Here is a 15,708-nt window from a genome sequence, read left to right on the forward strand (position 1 = left end):
GACAAAAAGCCTATTACTGGTAACCACTGACCAAACAGCTGTTATTATTTTCTGTTTCCAACAAAAAATGAATCATGATAGATCATCCAAAATAAAAAGGGGGTGACATCTCAAGGCAAAAGTGTTACCTCTTAACATGCAATCATGCATTCAAACAATCGGCACAGGGCTAACAAAGTGCAGTTGCGGTGTTTGTGCACTGTGCGATAAAGCTTTTTGCTAGTTAGTATGAGCACTGTGAGCCTTGACAGACAGACAGAGCGAGTGGTGGTTAGTGCTGCAAGCTGAAAGATAGAGACAGCCAGAGTCATGTCTGCTGCGCTTTATGGTGCTTTTTTATGGTCGGATCATTTCAGAATTAATGCTGTTAGGTTGTTATGTCAAGTCTCTAAGCACTGTCAGTGGCTGAACTATACACTTTAAGTGCTGTCATTTAAAAAACACTTCCAGGAAGCATTAGAGTACTTTTTTGATTATTTTACCTATAATTTATGTCAACTTTTAATTGATTTGCTTTTAATTCATCAAACTCTACAAGTGAAGCCCGTTTCTACCGCCCACTGGCATTAATTTAGCTTAACATAAAATTACACATTAAGTTTTAAACCCTGCAGAGAGAAAAGTTTGGGCTTTTATCCACAGGAACAAAAGAGCTACATGCCTTTTAAGGGTCTGTTTTTATTGCACCAATAACTAATCAAATCACCTCCAGTCTCTGAAACTCAAGCATGTACTTCCTGAATAAATGGAGCTCTTTCAAGGTGCCAGATGAGGAAGCAGATGCTCAACACTGACAGTAAGAAGTCAGCACCACGGAGCATGCAGAGTTTACACCGGCTGCCACAGTTCAGCCAACATTTCCGGATCCCAACATGCAGCGTCCAGGCACAAGCATTCCCAGAGCGGGAGGACTGTTAGATTTATCAGAATACACGAGCATGAATGACCAGACCACCCGAAATGAGAGCGTAGGGTGTTTATGTTATGTCATATGCATGTAGACTACACGTGTTTACATGCATGTGATGCATGCATGCAGGATTTGTACTGTATGTTTTTGTGGTTGTTTGTATAGCTTTCTGTTTGTATAATAGAAGGCATCTCCTGCTCTCTATCTTTGGGTGTTTGTGGCATAGTGTGGCCAACTCTTCAGATGATTGAACTCCTGAGCATGTCTGCATCTGCCTGCTATTTGTGAATGTTTATGATTTGCTGTGCTAACAGCGTGAATGCTTCCACATGAAGGCTGCTCCTCTCTGGTGTCTGAAGGTACTCGATACACCGGCATTTCTGCACAAATAAACCTGATTTTCTTTTCAATCTGGCTTCACAAATGAACAATTACATCTAAAGGTGCATGTTTGTGTGGATGAATGAGACAGAGTAGTCTTAAAATTCCCACTGACAGCCTGCGAGGTAGCCACATAGGCGAGGGAGGAAGGATAAAGACCCAGAACTGAAGCACTGAGCAGCATTGAAACAAAATGAATGGCCCAGGCTGAGGAGGAGGGATGCTGAATATGGAAAAAATGTGTCAGAATGCAGAAAAATGGATAGAATGTTAAATAACAGTATACTGAAGGAGCCCACTAGAGTAAGGACAAAGCCACTGACTCACTGAACCAGATCTGTTTCTGAATCAACGGTAAGGCTACACTTATGGTTTCTATGGATACCCTTTATGCTCTACATCTGAAATAATTTCCTAAACTGTTTCTGAGAAGTAATTATTATGTTTCATGCAGGCAGAGCATTGAGATTCATAGCCTGAGTGAGTTATTTTTATCCTGTCAGACTATCTGAAACTGCTGTAAGATTTAAGTTAAGTTCTCTCCACAAACCATATCCTGGTGATTTCTACAATTTTCTTCAGTTTCCTGTTCAAATAAGCATCTCATATCTGGAGACTTTCACTTTCAGATGGAGGGCAGTCTGAGGAACAGGACAATGATGGAAAAAGATAATCGTGGAAATTAGTCTGCAGCCTGAAGCTGTAATAACAGTTCTGCTTTCATGTCAATGCAACGAGCTGTTGAACTTATTCAGAGTGTTAAGAACAAACTGGTGAGCAAAAAGGAGTAGGATGCTGTTTTCTTAGGTGCATGACAGTCACATCAGTTGCTAACCAGCTGCATGATGGAGATGTCATGACCGCTGCCCAGTCACTGGTGGCAAATTTGATTTTTTTTTTTTTTTTTTTGTTCAGAAAACCAGAGCGCAACTCACTGTCACACTGTCCTGGCAACCACACAACCACAGCAAATGCCAGCAACAGCCTGAATATTCCCAGATAAAAGTGTCCTGTTTAGGAACACTTAGTTGCCCAGTAAAATACAACAGTGGACAAAGACAAGAACAGTAGAGCTGACAATATTCAGCAGCTGTGTTGCTGACAGCACGTCGTCCAGTGGACCAATCAAAGCATTTAAAAAGGCTCCACTCAAACAAGAATGTCACTGTAATGAGGAGGAACAACAAAAAGTCTCACCAGCCGGTTATGAATTTCCTATTATTTAATATCGTTTTTATTGTAACAGTGATGCTCTGGCTCTGTGAATCAAACTAATTCTACCTTCAACTGTCAGCCTCAGAGGAGGGGGAGAGGAGACCCTGTCATGTCAGCAATAGCGTCATAGGTAAAGTATCCTTAGATTTCACACCGGGCTGTGAAAAGTTCTCCCAAACTTTGTCGTAGGTCCCATTGGTTAAAAAAGTAATCCTGTTCTGAAGTCCGTGTTGAAATCGGCAGGATAGATGCTAATTTGCATACTTAACAAGCTAACTTATGGTTGTATGATGATGCGTTCAAGTTGGCTGCGAAATTTTAGTGTTTAAAGAATGTGTATAATATATGTATAATATATCAATTAAAATAACCTAGTAATTCAAATGTATATAATAGACACATTTATTCATTATTAATTTTAAATCATTGAAGAACTTTTGGAAGGAGGGTGCAGCATTATTAATAATTCAAATGTAATTTATTCAGCCTATTTTAACACAATTTAATTTAAAAAATTAAAATTACATTTTATTAACTTCAATTACTGTACGGAAAACGTAATGAACCGTGACTGAACCAAATTTTTTCTTTACCGTTACACCCCAAGTTTGGGAAGGGCAGGACTTTCAAAAACTTCTCATAAGGTGATTGGACGAAGGTTCTGTCTGTCACATTTATTACTGGCCATTAGACTGGCAAGACGAAATGAAGTAGAAGACATGCACAGCTCTGGTATTACCCTGAACTCTACAAGCTAGCGCTGCTTTAGTCTATAAACAGTGAAGCTTCTGAGTGAATAAAAATCATGCTGAGGCCAGCTGGGAGACATGCAAAAACATCTTCTGTGCTAAGACAAGTCATTGGTGTGGCTCTTTACCTCCTGGTTCAATGGGAAATGTAGCTCATTTCTGATAAAACCACTGCTATACTATAGCTATAGCCAAGCTAATAGCTGCACTAGTGGCAACCACTGCTATCGGCTTTTAGTACAACTAAACACCGCCTGCAGATACTGCATTGTTTTCCTCAAATGATGCTGATTGGTAAGAATGTTGTCAAAGATGGATGGATGGATGGATGACAGACTGAGTTTGGCAAATCCATCTGTTTTGCAAGGTTACTACAGATACAGTTAGCATCATGTCATAATTGGGGTCAGGATGTCCCTTCTTCCCCCTAGCTTGCAATACCAAAAATATCTCGATTTTAACCTCTGATGCTAATGCTAAAGCTGGAATGTCCTACTCTAAGTCATTACTATTAATTGACCAAGGAAAATGCATTGGTTAACTTATCAATAGAGATGAACTGATTGTGAAAATCAGCATTAATACAAATACCAATGTTTAAAACAGCAATTAAGCCGTTTCCAATGGAGATACTTATGGTTTTTCCATTACTTCTTTTGGTGTCCTGGTATGTCAACATTTTCTCTCACAGTTGACCAATTAGATCAGAGTTTGTCCAACAGGTCATATATTCTGTCCTGTAAAAATCTTTTATTTGATGAAGCAGCTAGATATAAGAGATGGCAGCATAAATTGGTAAGGCACAACAGATACACATTGGTAACTGTCATCTGTTCATGCTACATCATGTGGCTGTTGGCTGATGTTTGTAAGCTGGGCTGATACCCGTGATAAACCAGATCTGTGCATCCCTGCTTATCAGGAAAATGGTCTGATAGTTGTCCATCTTTGATAAAAAGCTAAACAAAAGGTCCCACTGGATAAGAGAGGCCCTATTCAGCTCATTTCTGGTCTCAAAGCGCACCATATCCATTTTTTTTAATTCATAGTCTCTTTAAAACATGTTACAATAACTTGAGTTGTTGTACAATTGCACAGTAGTAATGCAACCTAGTGTGGCCTAGTATGTCATTTATCTTTTACTGCCTGGTTGAATCGCCTTCTTAGTACAAAAGTCACGTTCTCTGTAGATATGCTGAATTAAATCCAATATAATATTGATAATTCAATGGTCACGGTGTTCGTGAAACAATCAAGTAGAAAAAAAATTCACTTGGGAGCTGGCAGCAGAAAATTCAGGTACGTCTCAGTGAAAAATTCTGCTTTTTGCATTTTCAAGAGTTTTGTTTTTGAGTAAATGGGGCTCATGAGATTTCTCAGAGCTGCTTGAAGCATTGAAATAAATAAAAATGTCTCTTTTTAGAGCAGGTTTATCTGATGCGTCTCTTAAAAAATTGCATTTATCAAAAACGATTTCCATTCCCTGGGTTAGCCTATGTGTTGTTGTTTTTAAATAGGTACACCAGCTTTAAAAATTTGAGTGTCCTTCTGCAGCTAAGGGTACCATAAAAAGTTCAGGTTTCATCGTGAATTACTTCATATTCTCTCATGGTGGATACTCGACACATTTACAGTCTTGGTGCACAGTAGTGCTGCTTTTACTGGTGCTTTCCCAATGTTCTTGTCACTCACTCCCCCGTCAGTGTTTCATTTGGCAGATTGTTTGTTTTATTGAGGTCTTATTAACTAATAGAGTGTCTGGGAGACAGAGCGCCCCTGTGTCAACCGCAGAACAGCCCTCGCTCCACCTCTGTAACCCCAGACTCAAAAGGGGGGAAATCAGAGGCTTTAACTGGCTGACTACTTCCTAATCTGGCACACCAAATGTACGTTTGCACTGCTACAGGAACAAGACAGGCTAAAACGTATAATTTGGTTGCGGCCCATTTTGTGGCGTCCCCCTGGCCTAGCAGGGTACGGCAATAATGACAGGCTGGCTGACCAGGCCTTGACACGGGTCTGGCTCCCATCAGGGCTGCGGTTATAAAGCGGATCCCGGCGCAGTGAGCTAATCAGCTGCTAACCAAACCAACTCTCAGACTGCGCAACCACTGAGACCAGGCAAGTATCGACTTCTAATTCAAAAATTGACATTGAATATACATCCATTTGACTGAAAGCATCTAAAGAGGTTCTGGACACGGCATACTGCATGCTAAAGTGGTTAAAATGGGTTTGCATAGTAAGCAGGAACTATTAATGACACTTGGTGAATAAAAAATGGTCAGTTTCACTTTGCACCTGACCATCTTTTTACAGTGAATGTTTCACGGTTGTCCATGAAAACTTCAATTCTGCATGACTTAATGCAATCACGCTTATTGAGACCAGTGCTCTGACTCTACTGCACCTCCAGGTCCTATCTGAAGACACGCTGTCCTTCACAACGGCTCAATATGCTTGAGTAGCTGAATGATTTTTACTCAACCTAAGTCAACTGAGGCAAACACTGAGAAATGTCAGTGGAAGGTTAGGTCATGTGTGTGAGTAGATCCCCAGTGGGAAGAAGCTGAGGAATTGACCCAAGGACTAATAGAAAGTGTGCGAATGACTGCACGGCTGAGGAACAGGGAGAGGTGATGCACAGTGTCCAGTGAGGAGGAGGAAGAGAAGGAAGAGGAGGAGGAGCCAAAGCAGGTGCAGGAGCTGAGAGGTTACTGGAGCAGCAACAGAGGAGAAAGCACAGTGGATGGACGGTAGCCCTTTGTCCTTGTATGTCACACATCAAGGCTTACAGCTGCAGCAACAAGGCCTGTGGTCAAACTTTTATCACTATAAAGCTCATTTCAAACATTAATTAAATTGGCTGTAGGAGATTGGGTGCAGAGTTAATTTGTGGTTCTACATTTTCTCATTGGAAAGCCATTAATTTCTTTGCCCTTGGTAGTTGTATCGGGATGAGATGACTCACCTACACAAGTCTTTCCATCGCTGTGCAGGACGAACTTCATGTGGCACGAGCACTTCGGGCCGTGGTCCGTTTCCTCGCAGATGTGCTGGCAGCCACCGTTACCATAGTTACAAGTCACTATCAAAGAGCACAAAGTTATATGACACTTAACACAGATGGAAATACATATTTTAGAGGACTTTTTTGCATTTTCACTTTTCCACAAAAAGTCAGCATTAATCATGACTAAATAAGATCCAATATTAGTACAATACATTTTTGCTTTATTGTCCCTTTCAGCACACTTTGCTCCTGAATGTCCCATTTCCATTTACAACTCTCACAGACAGCTCAGTGGACATGTAAAAAGTCATTTGCAGCTTGTGTTATCAAACATTTACCTTTTTTAATGTCTCCTTATTTTGTTTTTTTGAAGAAGAATTTGGTACCCCCAGGTGCTGACAATAAGGCGCCTGATTGGCACCTGATTGTCAACACCTGTGAGCATGGGCCCTGCTTCAGCGGTCAGCATGTGTCTGCTTCAAAAATTACAACATTTCAACATTACAAGAATCAACATTTAAAGGAATAAAGGCTTGAAATATTTCACTCTATGTGTAATGAGTCTATATAATATAATGGTTTCACTTTCTGAAATGAGTGACAATAAATATTGAACTTTTTCATGATATTCTAGTTTTGAGATGTACCTGTATGCCTGCCATGACTACCTTTTACTGTCAGGCCTGTCCACACTGGTGACAGCGACATGTGCAGTGGAACCTGAACATGTGGAGGAATGTTATAGCCAATGATGAGTCCAGATTCTGCCAGTGGCAGTTGGATCATATGGTCAAAGTGTGGCGAAGACACAGAGAAGGCTATGCTGATTGTAGCACAGACAGAGAAACATCTTTTGGTGCAGGTAGTGTGATGATGTGGAAAGGCATCTCATAGGGAAAATGATGCTGATCATCATTGGAGGCAATCTCAATGCAGAAAGATATCAAGATGAGATTCTGCAATTAGTAGCAATCCCATATCTCCACAGTCTGGGACCAAACTCTATCCTCCAAGATGACAACGCTCGCCCCCACAGAGGGTTTATCAGAGACTACCTCCAGAATTTGGGAGTGGAGAGGATGGAATGGCCTACCAGCAGTCCTGACTTCAACCCCATTGAACACTTGTGGGATCAGCTTGGGCATGCTGTTCATGCCAGAGTGACCAACACAACCACGTTTGACAAATGCCGGTTGAAGAATGGGATGCCATCCCACAGCGTGTGACCAGGGTGGTGACCAGGGTGGTGACCAGCATAAGAAGGAGGTGGCAGGCTGTTGTAGCTGTGTAGGGTTCGTCAACACGCTACTGAGGCTCCTGTTTGTTTGATGTATACTTTTTTAAATTGCCAATATGTCTTGGTTCTTCAACAAACAGGCTTTCCAAAAGTAAAAGTTTACAGTTTATACTGAAAGAAATCAAACTTGGCATGCTGTTGTATTGACACTGTGCACTTCATCTGCACTTGTGTCTGACTGGACTCAGATCTGTTCCATTATGAAGTTTTATGGGCACAAAGGAGTGAAAGCATCTACTTAATAAAATTGTAGCATTGTGCAAAGGGCAGGCCATGCCTTGGTTTACATTCTCACCACTGCAACTGGTGAGTTTTCTTAATCATATCAACTAATTTCTTAACCTCAGTAATTCGACTCCCCAGAGGTGATGAGACAATTTTCTTCAAAACTCTCAGCAGCCGATGAGTTGGCCTGAAGGGTGAGGCTTGTAAGTCATTTTGGATAAGAGAGGAGCCTTTGAGCTACAGAATAAATTTTAATGCATTTCATTAATTCTGCAGAGTGGGCAAAACTTAAGGGGATATATTTCTTCAATTTCTCATACAAACAGGATGAGACTCATGTAAGATACACATTAATGATAAAAAGAGTAGATTTTTGTTGTCAGTGTGTGTGCTCATGCGAGTGTTTCTTAGCAAAAACACATTCATGTTCTAGCGGGCAAAGACAGCATTAACCTCAGCACTTTTAACACACCTGTGATGACAGAGTGAAAAAGAGCACCAGCCTTCCACCGCCATCCTGTCTGCACCCTACCATCCCTGCGCCTTTTTGCCCTTTTCCTGGGCTGTCAGAGAAAAACTATAGAATAACACTTCTCCAATCCTTATCCAAACACAGACAAATCCCCCATCAGCCCCGGCCCCGACTCTGACAGGATGATCTCGGTTGCACAGCAACAGGAAGTGTGCGCTGTCCATCAGAGCCGTCCCCTTCGAGTGACCTCCACACTTGCCCTGGTTGTGTAAATGATCGTTCCTCGTTTGATAAACATGTTTTTCTTTACGAGGACTGTTCAGGAGATTAGTCACGGCCTTGTAGTGTAACGTAAATGTCAGTTTGCTGCTTCAGATCCGTTGGAAGGCATTTGTGGAATGAGTGTAATTATCCATCATTGGCAGGTTTGCACCCTGTTAACCTTTCATGAGAAGCCTATAAATCCTCCCATTTGTTTCCCTGTTTGTGTGTCTATGTCTTTAATAGAGAGGGAATCATGCTTGAGGTTGCACTGACTTACATTTGCAGTCCTTCATGTTGCGGGTGAGCGTGAATCCAGGTCGGCACTCACAGGAGATGCCACCCTTCTGTGTTTCCCTGCAGATGTGAGCACAGCCATGATTCTTGTCCATGCAGGTGGGGCCCTCCTTTGGACCGTCTGGTTGCACTGTAAAGAAAGCAGCATCATCAGAGGAGATGGTGGATCTCTATTAAACATAAAAAAAAATTCTAAATAAAAGGGTCATAATCATAAACCATTGTTAAAGTCCCTGTAAAGTCATACAAAAATCTGTATTTTAGGTCTGTTGTATGACAGGCCACTGTGACATGAGCCACCAGGCCAAATTTCAGTCATGAAAGCTTCAAAATCATGAAAAATGAGGCAGTAAAATCTGCTCTAGGATGGTGTGGGCATGTCTTTTGAATGAACCAAAGCCACACCCACTCATAGAAATCTGATCCTCTCAGATTAAAAAAAAATGCTACAAAATGAGTGGAGGATCCACCTGTCTGCTATGCTGCTATGTTACAACCATAGTTATCAATATGTACATGCTGCTAGGGTCCCATGCTCAATGGGAGAGATAGGTCACGTCTCTCATGCACAGTCAACGACCTCTCTCAGTCACTGACTTTCATCTGTCAGCCGTGACTCACCCTTTGGCATATGGCGCCCGCATGACACATCTGAGAAGCCCAAAGGCAGCATCTACGTATTCATATCTATGTTTACAATTCTCTTTTTTAAGCCACAACAGAAATAATCACATTTAGGTTATGACAGGCAGACCGGTTAGAGCTAGAAAGTCTCAGTTTCGTTTTCTCATCCTGCAAAAACTCTTCAGGTATTCCTCATATGTCACTCTCCTGTTTATGACACATCTTGATGCTCTTCAAAAATGTAGCATTCGGGGCTTTTATTGTGACAGACTTGGCAGGAATAGAATGTGTCTTTCATCGGATACTTTACTAAATTTTAGCATCCAACGCTAACAGACAGGAGGTTTTGAACTGTTGCTGCTTTGAGAGAGACAAAGCCACAGTCCACTTCTTTTAATAATCCAGGGCTAAAGACAAGTGAAATATGGATTAAACACACTTTCAGCAGGTAAGATGCTGCTGCATTTGGTTCAAGTGAAAAACAGACAAGCACTCCAGCAACTAGCCTGCCCCCTGACCTTATGGTGAACTCTAGCCAGAGTGCAGCTGCATGGCTCTGTGCAGAGCAGAGACAGAAGTTGGGGATTAAAATTACTGTTTTCTGGCACAGATCTCTCTGTTATACTCTTAATGACCCGTAGGCAGCTGTGGCTGATAGATTTTGGAAATTTACCTCACAATAACAAACACAGCATGTAACTGGCTGTGAACTTTCAATGAAGGCAGTGACATCAGCTAACAACAGACTGTACTGAGATGAACTGTTCAGCTATTTTACTTGTTGCAGCAGTAGGGGGGTGGAATAATTCCCCATCGAAACTGGTGACATCATGGAGCGCTTTAATTGCTCTGCCCAGGACAGAGGAAAAACACCTTCTGACGGTCTGAATCCAAAATTCAGACACCATAGATCTCAGTGTTTTCACATGTTTAAAGCAACCTTATTCAAACATATCTAGTGTGTTAAGACACAAATCTTGTGTTTCACTTTAAAGGGACTTTAAAAGGAAATTTCTTCTTGAAAACCACATGTGAGTTCTAGATATGCACGACATTTCATTTTTGCCGATATCCGGTATGCCAATATTTACAAATTCACTTTAGCCAAAACCAGTACAGATGCTGATATATAGGTGCAGAACAAACTTTCAGGCATGTTTGGCCTGAAATACTAAGCTGAAAAAACAAAGTCCACACCTTTAGGGTGGAGTAAGGAGTGGAGATGGTGAGTAAGCACAACCTAGGGTACTGTGCAGGTGGGTAGTCAAGTTGCCATGAGCCCCTGGTTGTGCTGTGGATCTTCCAGGGGCCAATTTACTTAATTTAACATCACATGTTTACCTCACGAGTAAGTCCTTGTACTGTGGGAGGAAGCCAGAGGACAGGGAGAGAACCTACAGATGCATGGGGAGAACTCAGAGCCCTGACTGGGATTTGAACCTGTGACCTTCTTGGTGTGAGGCTAACCACTACACCACCTTGCAGCCAAAGTTTGAAGTGAAAGGATCCAAAAAGACAAAACCTTGGTCTGGTAGACTGATTGGTTCTACTTTCAACTCAACAAACTTAATGCTTCATTTTAAGGTAAAGTTCTACAGTACATTCGTAAATTCTGCAAGTATACAGCTAATATGCTGGCTGAAAATATTGGCAAAAAATGTTAGATCTACTGAGACACTATTAACATTTTAAGCTGTTTTCTGCCAAAGCTAATGTGCTGATTATATTGTGCATAGCTAGTATGAGCACCAGACTCCAGATTACAAAGACAAGATTCATCTATTGAGGCTGTTAAGTCTGGTTCTCCTCAAGATTTCTGTCTGTTAAAAGATGTTTTTCATTGCCATTGAAACTCTGATTAATGTTGCTTTGTGCTGTGCTCATGGTGGTTTAATTTTGGGTCTTTGTCTGGGCATGCTCTTTTTGAAAAGTGTTGTGAATTGGCACTATCAAAATAGGACCGATTGATCAATTCAACAGCACGCATGTGAACTTCTCTGCAGTTTCAGAACAGCTCATCCAAACACTTTTCCAAGGACTTTCTAAAGAAAAAAATCAAAGACAAAAAAAAGAAAAATGTTGGTGAAAGAGGCCCAGAAACTGTTCAGTAAAAGGGATAAAAGTGGACATCACAGAGTGGGTAAGATGAGACATTTCTCTAATCTGAGGTTATCTTACCACTGATTTCAGTTCAGCTTCACAACGTCATACATTTATGACGTTTTTAGTATAAAATGTAAAAATTTTCCACATTTTTTGCTGCTTTTCACCCAACTTTTGGCAATCTTACCTAAAATTTTTTGCCACTTTATTGGAACTTTGTTTTCACTTTTATTGCAGCTTTAACCATTTTTGCCATTTTTTGTCTCCTTATGTGCAACTTCTGGCCTATTTCAGCAACATCATTTTACCCATTAGCCCATTTTTCCACTGTTTTCTTCTGCTTTGCCCATTTTTTGCCCATTTATGCAATGTTTTTGCAACTTTATCCCAATTTTTTTCTTATTTCTATTTCATTTATTATGCCATGAATTTCCTCAATTTTTTCAACATTTTTTTGCCACTTTTGCTTTTTTGCCACATCTTCTCGGCCACCTTAACCCTTTTTTTGCCAAGAGTACAGTCTGGGCATGCTCTTCTTAAAAATGGACATCACAGAGTTGGTAAGATGAGTTATGATATTCATGCATCCTGACCCTGAGTCACATCCCTGCAATCTCTTGGTGACTGACATGCCCGGTACTCCTTCACAAAGATTCAAGTGCTTGTTTGAACACGCTCACTCTGCTTGGCCTATAAAAAAGGAGGCTGCTGACAAAAAGGATAAAACTCCCAGCAGGAGCTGATCCTCTAGACCTGTAATTTTAATTGAGGTAATCCCCCATAAAGAAAAGAAAAGAAAGGAGGAACACTCAGAGAGAGAAAAGTCCAACTGCAGATCAAAAAAGGGGCACTTCATGAGTCATCATGGACTCACGAGTGAAAAAAACGTCTTTTATAGTTAAGAGTTTCAGCAAGCATGGCACACAAACATACATAATTTCTGTGTGATGTATAAATGTGTGATGAACAGAGACCTAGCATGCATTTCCATGACTTGAGCCCCCTGTGTGTCATGAATTATGACAAAAAAAGACATATCGCTCTCAGCTGTTATAACACCACTGCTTTTGCAGGAGGGGACTGATATTTGACTTATCCGTTGTGAAACCTACAGATGCAGTGACAAACCCCCAGCTCTCTGGCTCATTAAAAAGCAAACACATCCCTCTCCTCTTCCTTCTCTTCTGGTGAGCAGGGAGGCAGCGAGCATGAAGACATCTCCATTAACGTCTCATTAAATCAACCGTCACACTGAAGGCTGTTTGGAGGTCTGACTTTTTTAATTAGCCAACTTGTTTTTGGCAATAAATTTAACTATTTGTGTGTAGAAATGTCAACACCTAGTAAAGCTGTTATAATCCTCACACTCTCGCTCTAAAGTCAAATGTAATGTGTGAGTCTTGACAGATTAGAGCTGTCGTATGTTTTCGATCTTCCTGCTCTGAGGGCTGTGAGGAATCTCAGCTTGATATAAATGGTGTTTTCACATGATTCCATCCTTAATTACTTATTCATAATGTGCTGTAATTACCTCCATCAGAGCGTCCTGTAACTATGCCCTCTTGTTTTCCACGTGTTTTGCCAAGAACTCAACCTGCCCCTGTCGTATTTCCACTCGAGGCTGAAATCTATTTTTTCTTTTCTTCAAGAAGCTGACAACGCCGGTTTGACAGACAATCCTGACCTCCTAGTTAAATACTTTCCATCACTTTAAGTCTGTCAGCACGTGTCACAAGGTCACACAATCCTGCCCGAGCTCTTGTCGTTCCTGCAGACAGGACGAGTGATCAGACGCTAACAGCAGCGGCAGCACAAAGCCTCGGCACTGAGCAAACACACAGCTGGAGCTTCTGCTCTGAAGGCAAAAAAAAAATGTAGAACAGGAGTGAGAGAAGTGACCATGAATGAGCAGCAACAGAGCAGCGCCTGTAAAGTGCAGCAAATTTCACAGTGAGTCATGTGGATATTTAAGTAAGAATGAGGAATTCAGTGGTCTCTTTCTCCTTCACTTCAGGTCCACAGAGGGCTGGAGTAAGAAACAGACATCAATGAACTTAACAGAGGATTGAATTTCCAGCTAAGTAACCCCAGCAGGCTCCAGATTACTTACTGAGGTTGTATTATGCATCCCAAAACTCACTACACTCTTTATTTTTATGCAGCCCCACAACCCAAATGCTACAGACCAATCCATCAATAGCATGTCGGGCCAGAACCTGGGCCCTGGTCTCTCGGAGGACTAATAAAAGCTAAAGTGTTGACACAATGGGCCCTTTTCTCCAGACTGAGGCGAGCTATCATCCACCATGTGCTGCTCTCTCTAACCGGCTCCAGTTTTTTATCATTACTAAATGATGGGGAGCAGAAAGAAAAACATCTTTTTATAAGAAGGTTGATGGGAAAGTAAAGGAGAGAGATTTTTAAAACTATACATCATATGCACTGTTTCCCCAAATAAGACTGCTGACCCATAAAACACAACTCTACAGAAAAACTACTCATGAACTATTACACATGTTAAAAAAGAAACTCGACAGTTAACCGGAGAGTTTCCTCTGCTAAGGGAGTCACAGCTTTCACCTCTCCCACAGGCTGTGACCTTTATATCAAACACTTTTGCTAATAAAAACTTTTTGTACTTTACACTTGTTCATAAAATGCATCTGTGTTACAGGAAAATGTGCTATGTGCTTCATTGCTTATTTCTACAAACCAACACAATTATTTTTACACTTGGTATCAAGAAACAGCCAGTTGAGACAGCATAGCATGCACCTTTGTTAAATCAACTTATATTCAGATATTGTGCAGTGTCTTGGATTTTTTAAAGAAAAAATTGCGTCAACTTCTGAACACTGTTAACCTTGCAAAGCAGACGGTTTGGTCATATTCAATGTCTGTCATCCAGTGGATCAATCTCACAAAGCTTTAAGCTGTAATGTTTGTTCCCCCAACATTCCTTTGACCCTGATTGGTTGTTTGAGTCATACCTGGTACTTTTTTTACAACAAAATACAAGCAAAGTGCTCACTGAACCAATTAGACACACATTTATTCAAAGGAGCACCTCAATCTAATATTTTTAGCTATTTAATGACCCAACTTTCTCCATTTCCACCATATTTGAATGACATTTGTTACATACTATAACTTACAATTTTAAAGCCCATAAAATATTTCAGTAACATTAAAAAACCATGACAACCCACAGTAGGCAAACCATCAAAGTAAGAAAAATAACCAGCATGGAGATGACTGTGTAGGCGTGTTTTTGACAGAATTGCTTGACAGCAGCCAAACAAGCGAGCAAATGTTAGCAGAATCTGATTCAAATGTGGCTGCATTTGAATAATGTGCTGAGACATGTGGCGTCTATTAAAATACCAACCAGAATTCAACAAAACTGTTCCTCCTTTGGCTGTGAATGCATTTTCTCCATCAATAAGTCCATTGGGAGGGCCTTTAAGAAAATGTCACGGGGGTACACCTACAGGCAAGACATTGCTTAGCAGAGTGCTACTGAAGGTCCAGAGCTTAACTTTTTCTATCTACACACAAATGAAATGAAGTCATGACCCTTGGGGTGAAACCAGTGAATTATTTTTCGATCTTTGAAGAAGAATCAATATGTCTGTTATAAAAGTAGTCACATAATATATGAGATCAGACTGCAGGACATGACATTAAGAGCAGTTCATATAACAAGCTTTCTTATCCTTTTACAAGGATAAATGATGAAAGCTTTGAACCTGGATTTATCATACTCCAATGACAACGTATTATATGTGTATGTATGTAAAAACCAGAGAAGAGAGCTCCAACCATGTTGTTCAGTCACACCTCTATAATAAAGTAAAATACACAGCAAAATTACAATGTTAATCAAACGAATTTAGAGTTAAATATAACCCTTTCAAAGTGTCTTTGTTGGTCTACAACAGTGTTGCACAACCTTTTTTTCCACTGAGGCACCCTTTCAAAATGTGAAAAATTTCAAGTCACTCCATTCAACATGTGCTGACAATAAAATGAACATTTGACGTCCCTATGACTGCTGAGAGATTTGTGTAGTAAAAGAATTGACAATTATTCTCAAAAGCAATCTCTTAAAACAATTAAAATGTCTTAATTTTCAAGAAATGGCCATGTAGGCCTTTAGAA

General features: G+C 40.7%; 1 protein-coding gene across 2 annotated transcripts in view; it reads right to left on the bottom strand.

The window, feature by feature from the left end:
- scube3 (signal peptide, CUB domain, EGF-like 3) overlaps positions 1-15,708 on the bottom strand; it is a 140,484-nt gene that overhangs the window by 50,121 nt on the left and 74,655 nt on the right. For both annotated transcript variants that reach the window (XM_041799016.1, XM_041799015.1), the window contains exons 5-6: positions 8,804-8,950; positions 6,227-6,343 (exon numbers count right to left, since the gene is read on the bottom strand). In XM_041799016.1, coding sequence (XP_041654950.1) covers positions 6,227-6,343; positions 8,804-8,950 — 264 coding nt within the window. The remainder of the gene's footprint in view (positions 1-6,226; positions 6,344-8,803; positions 8,951-15,708) is intronic.

This window comes from Cheilinus undulatus, linkage group 11 (assembly GCF_018320785.1).
Source record: "Cheilinus undulatus linkage group 11, ASM1832078v1, whole genome shotgun sequence".
NCBI classification, from domain to species: Eukaryota; Metazoa; Chordata; class Actinopteri; order Labriformes; family Labridae; genus Cheilinus; species Cheilinus undulatus.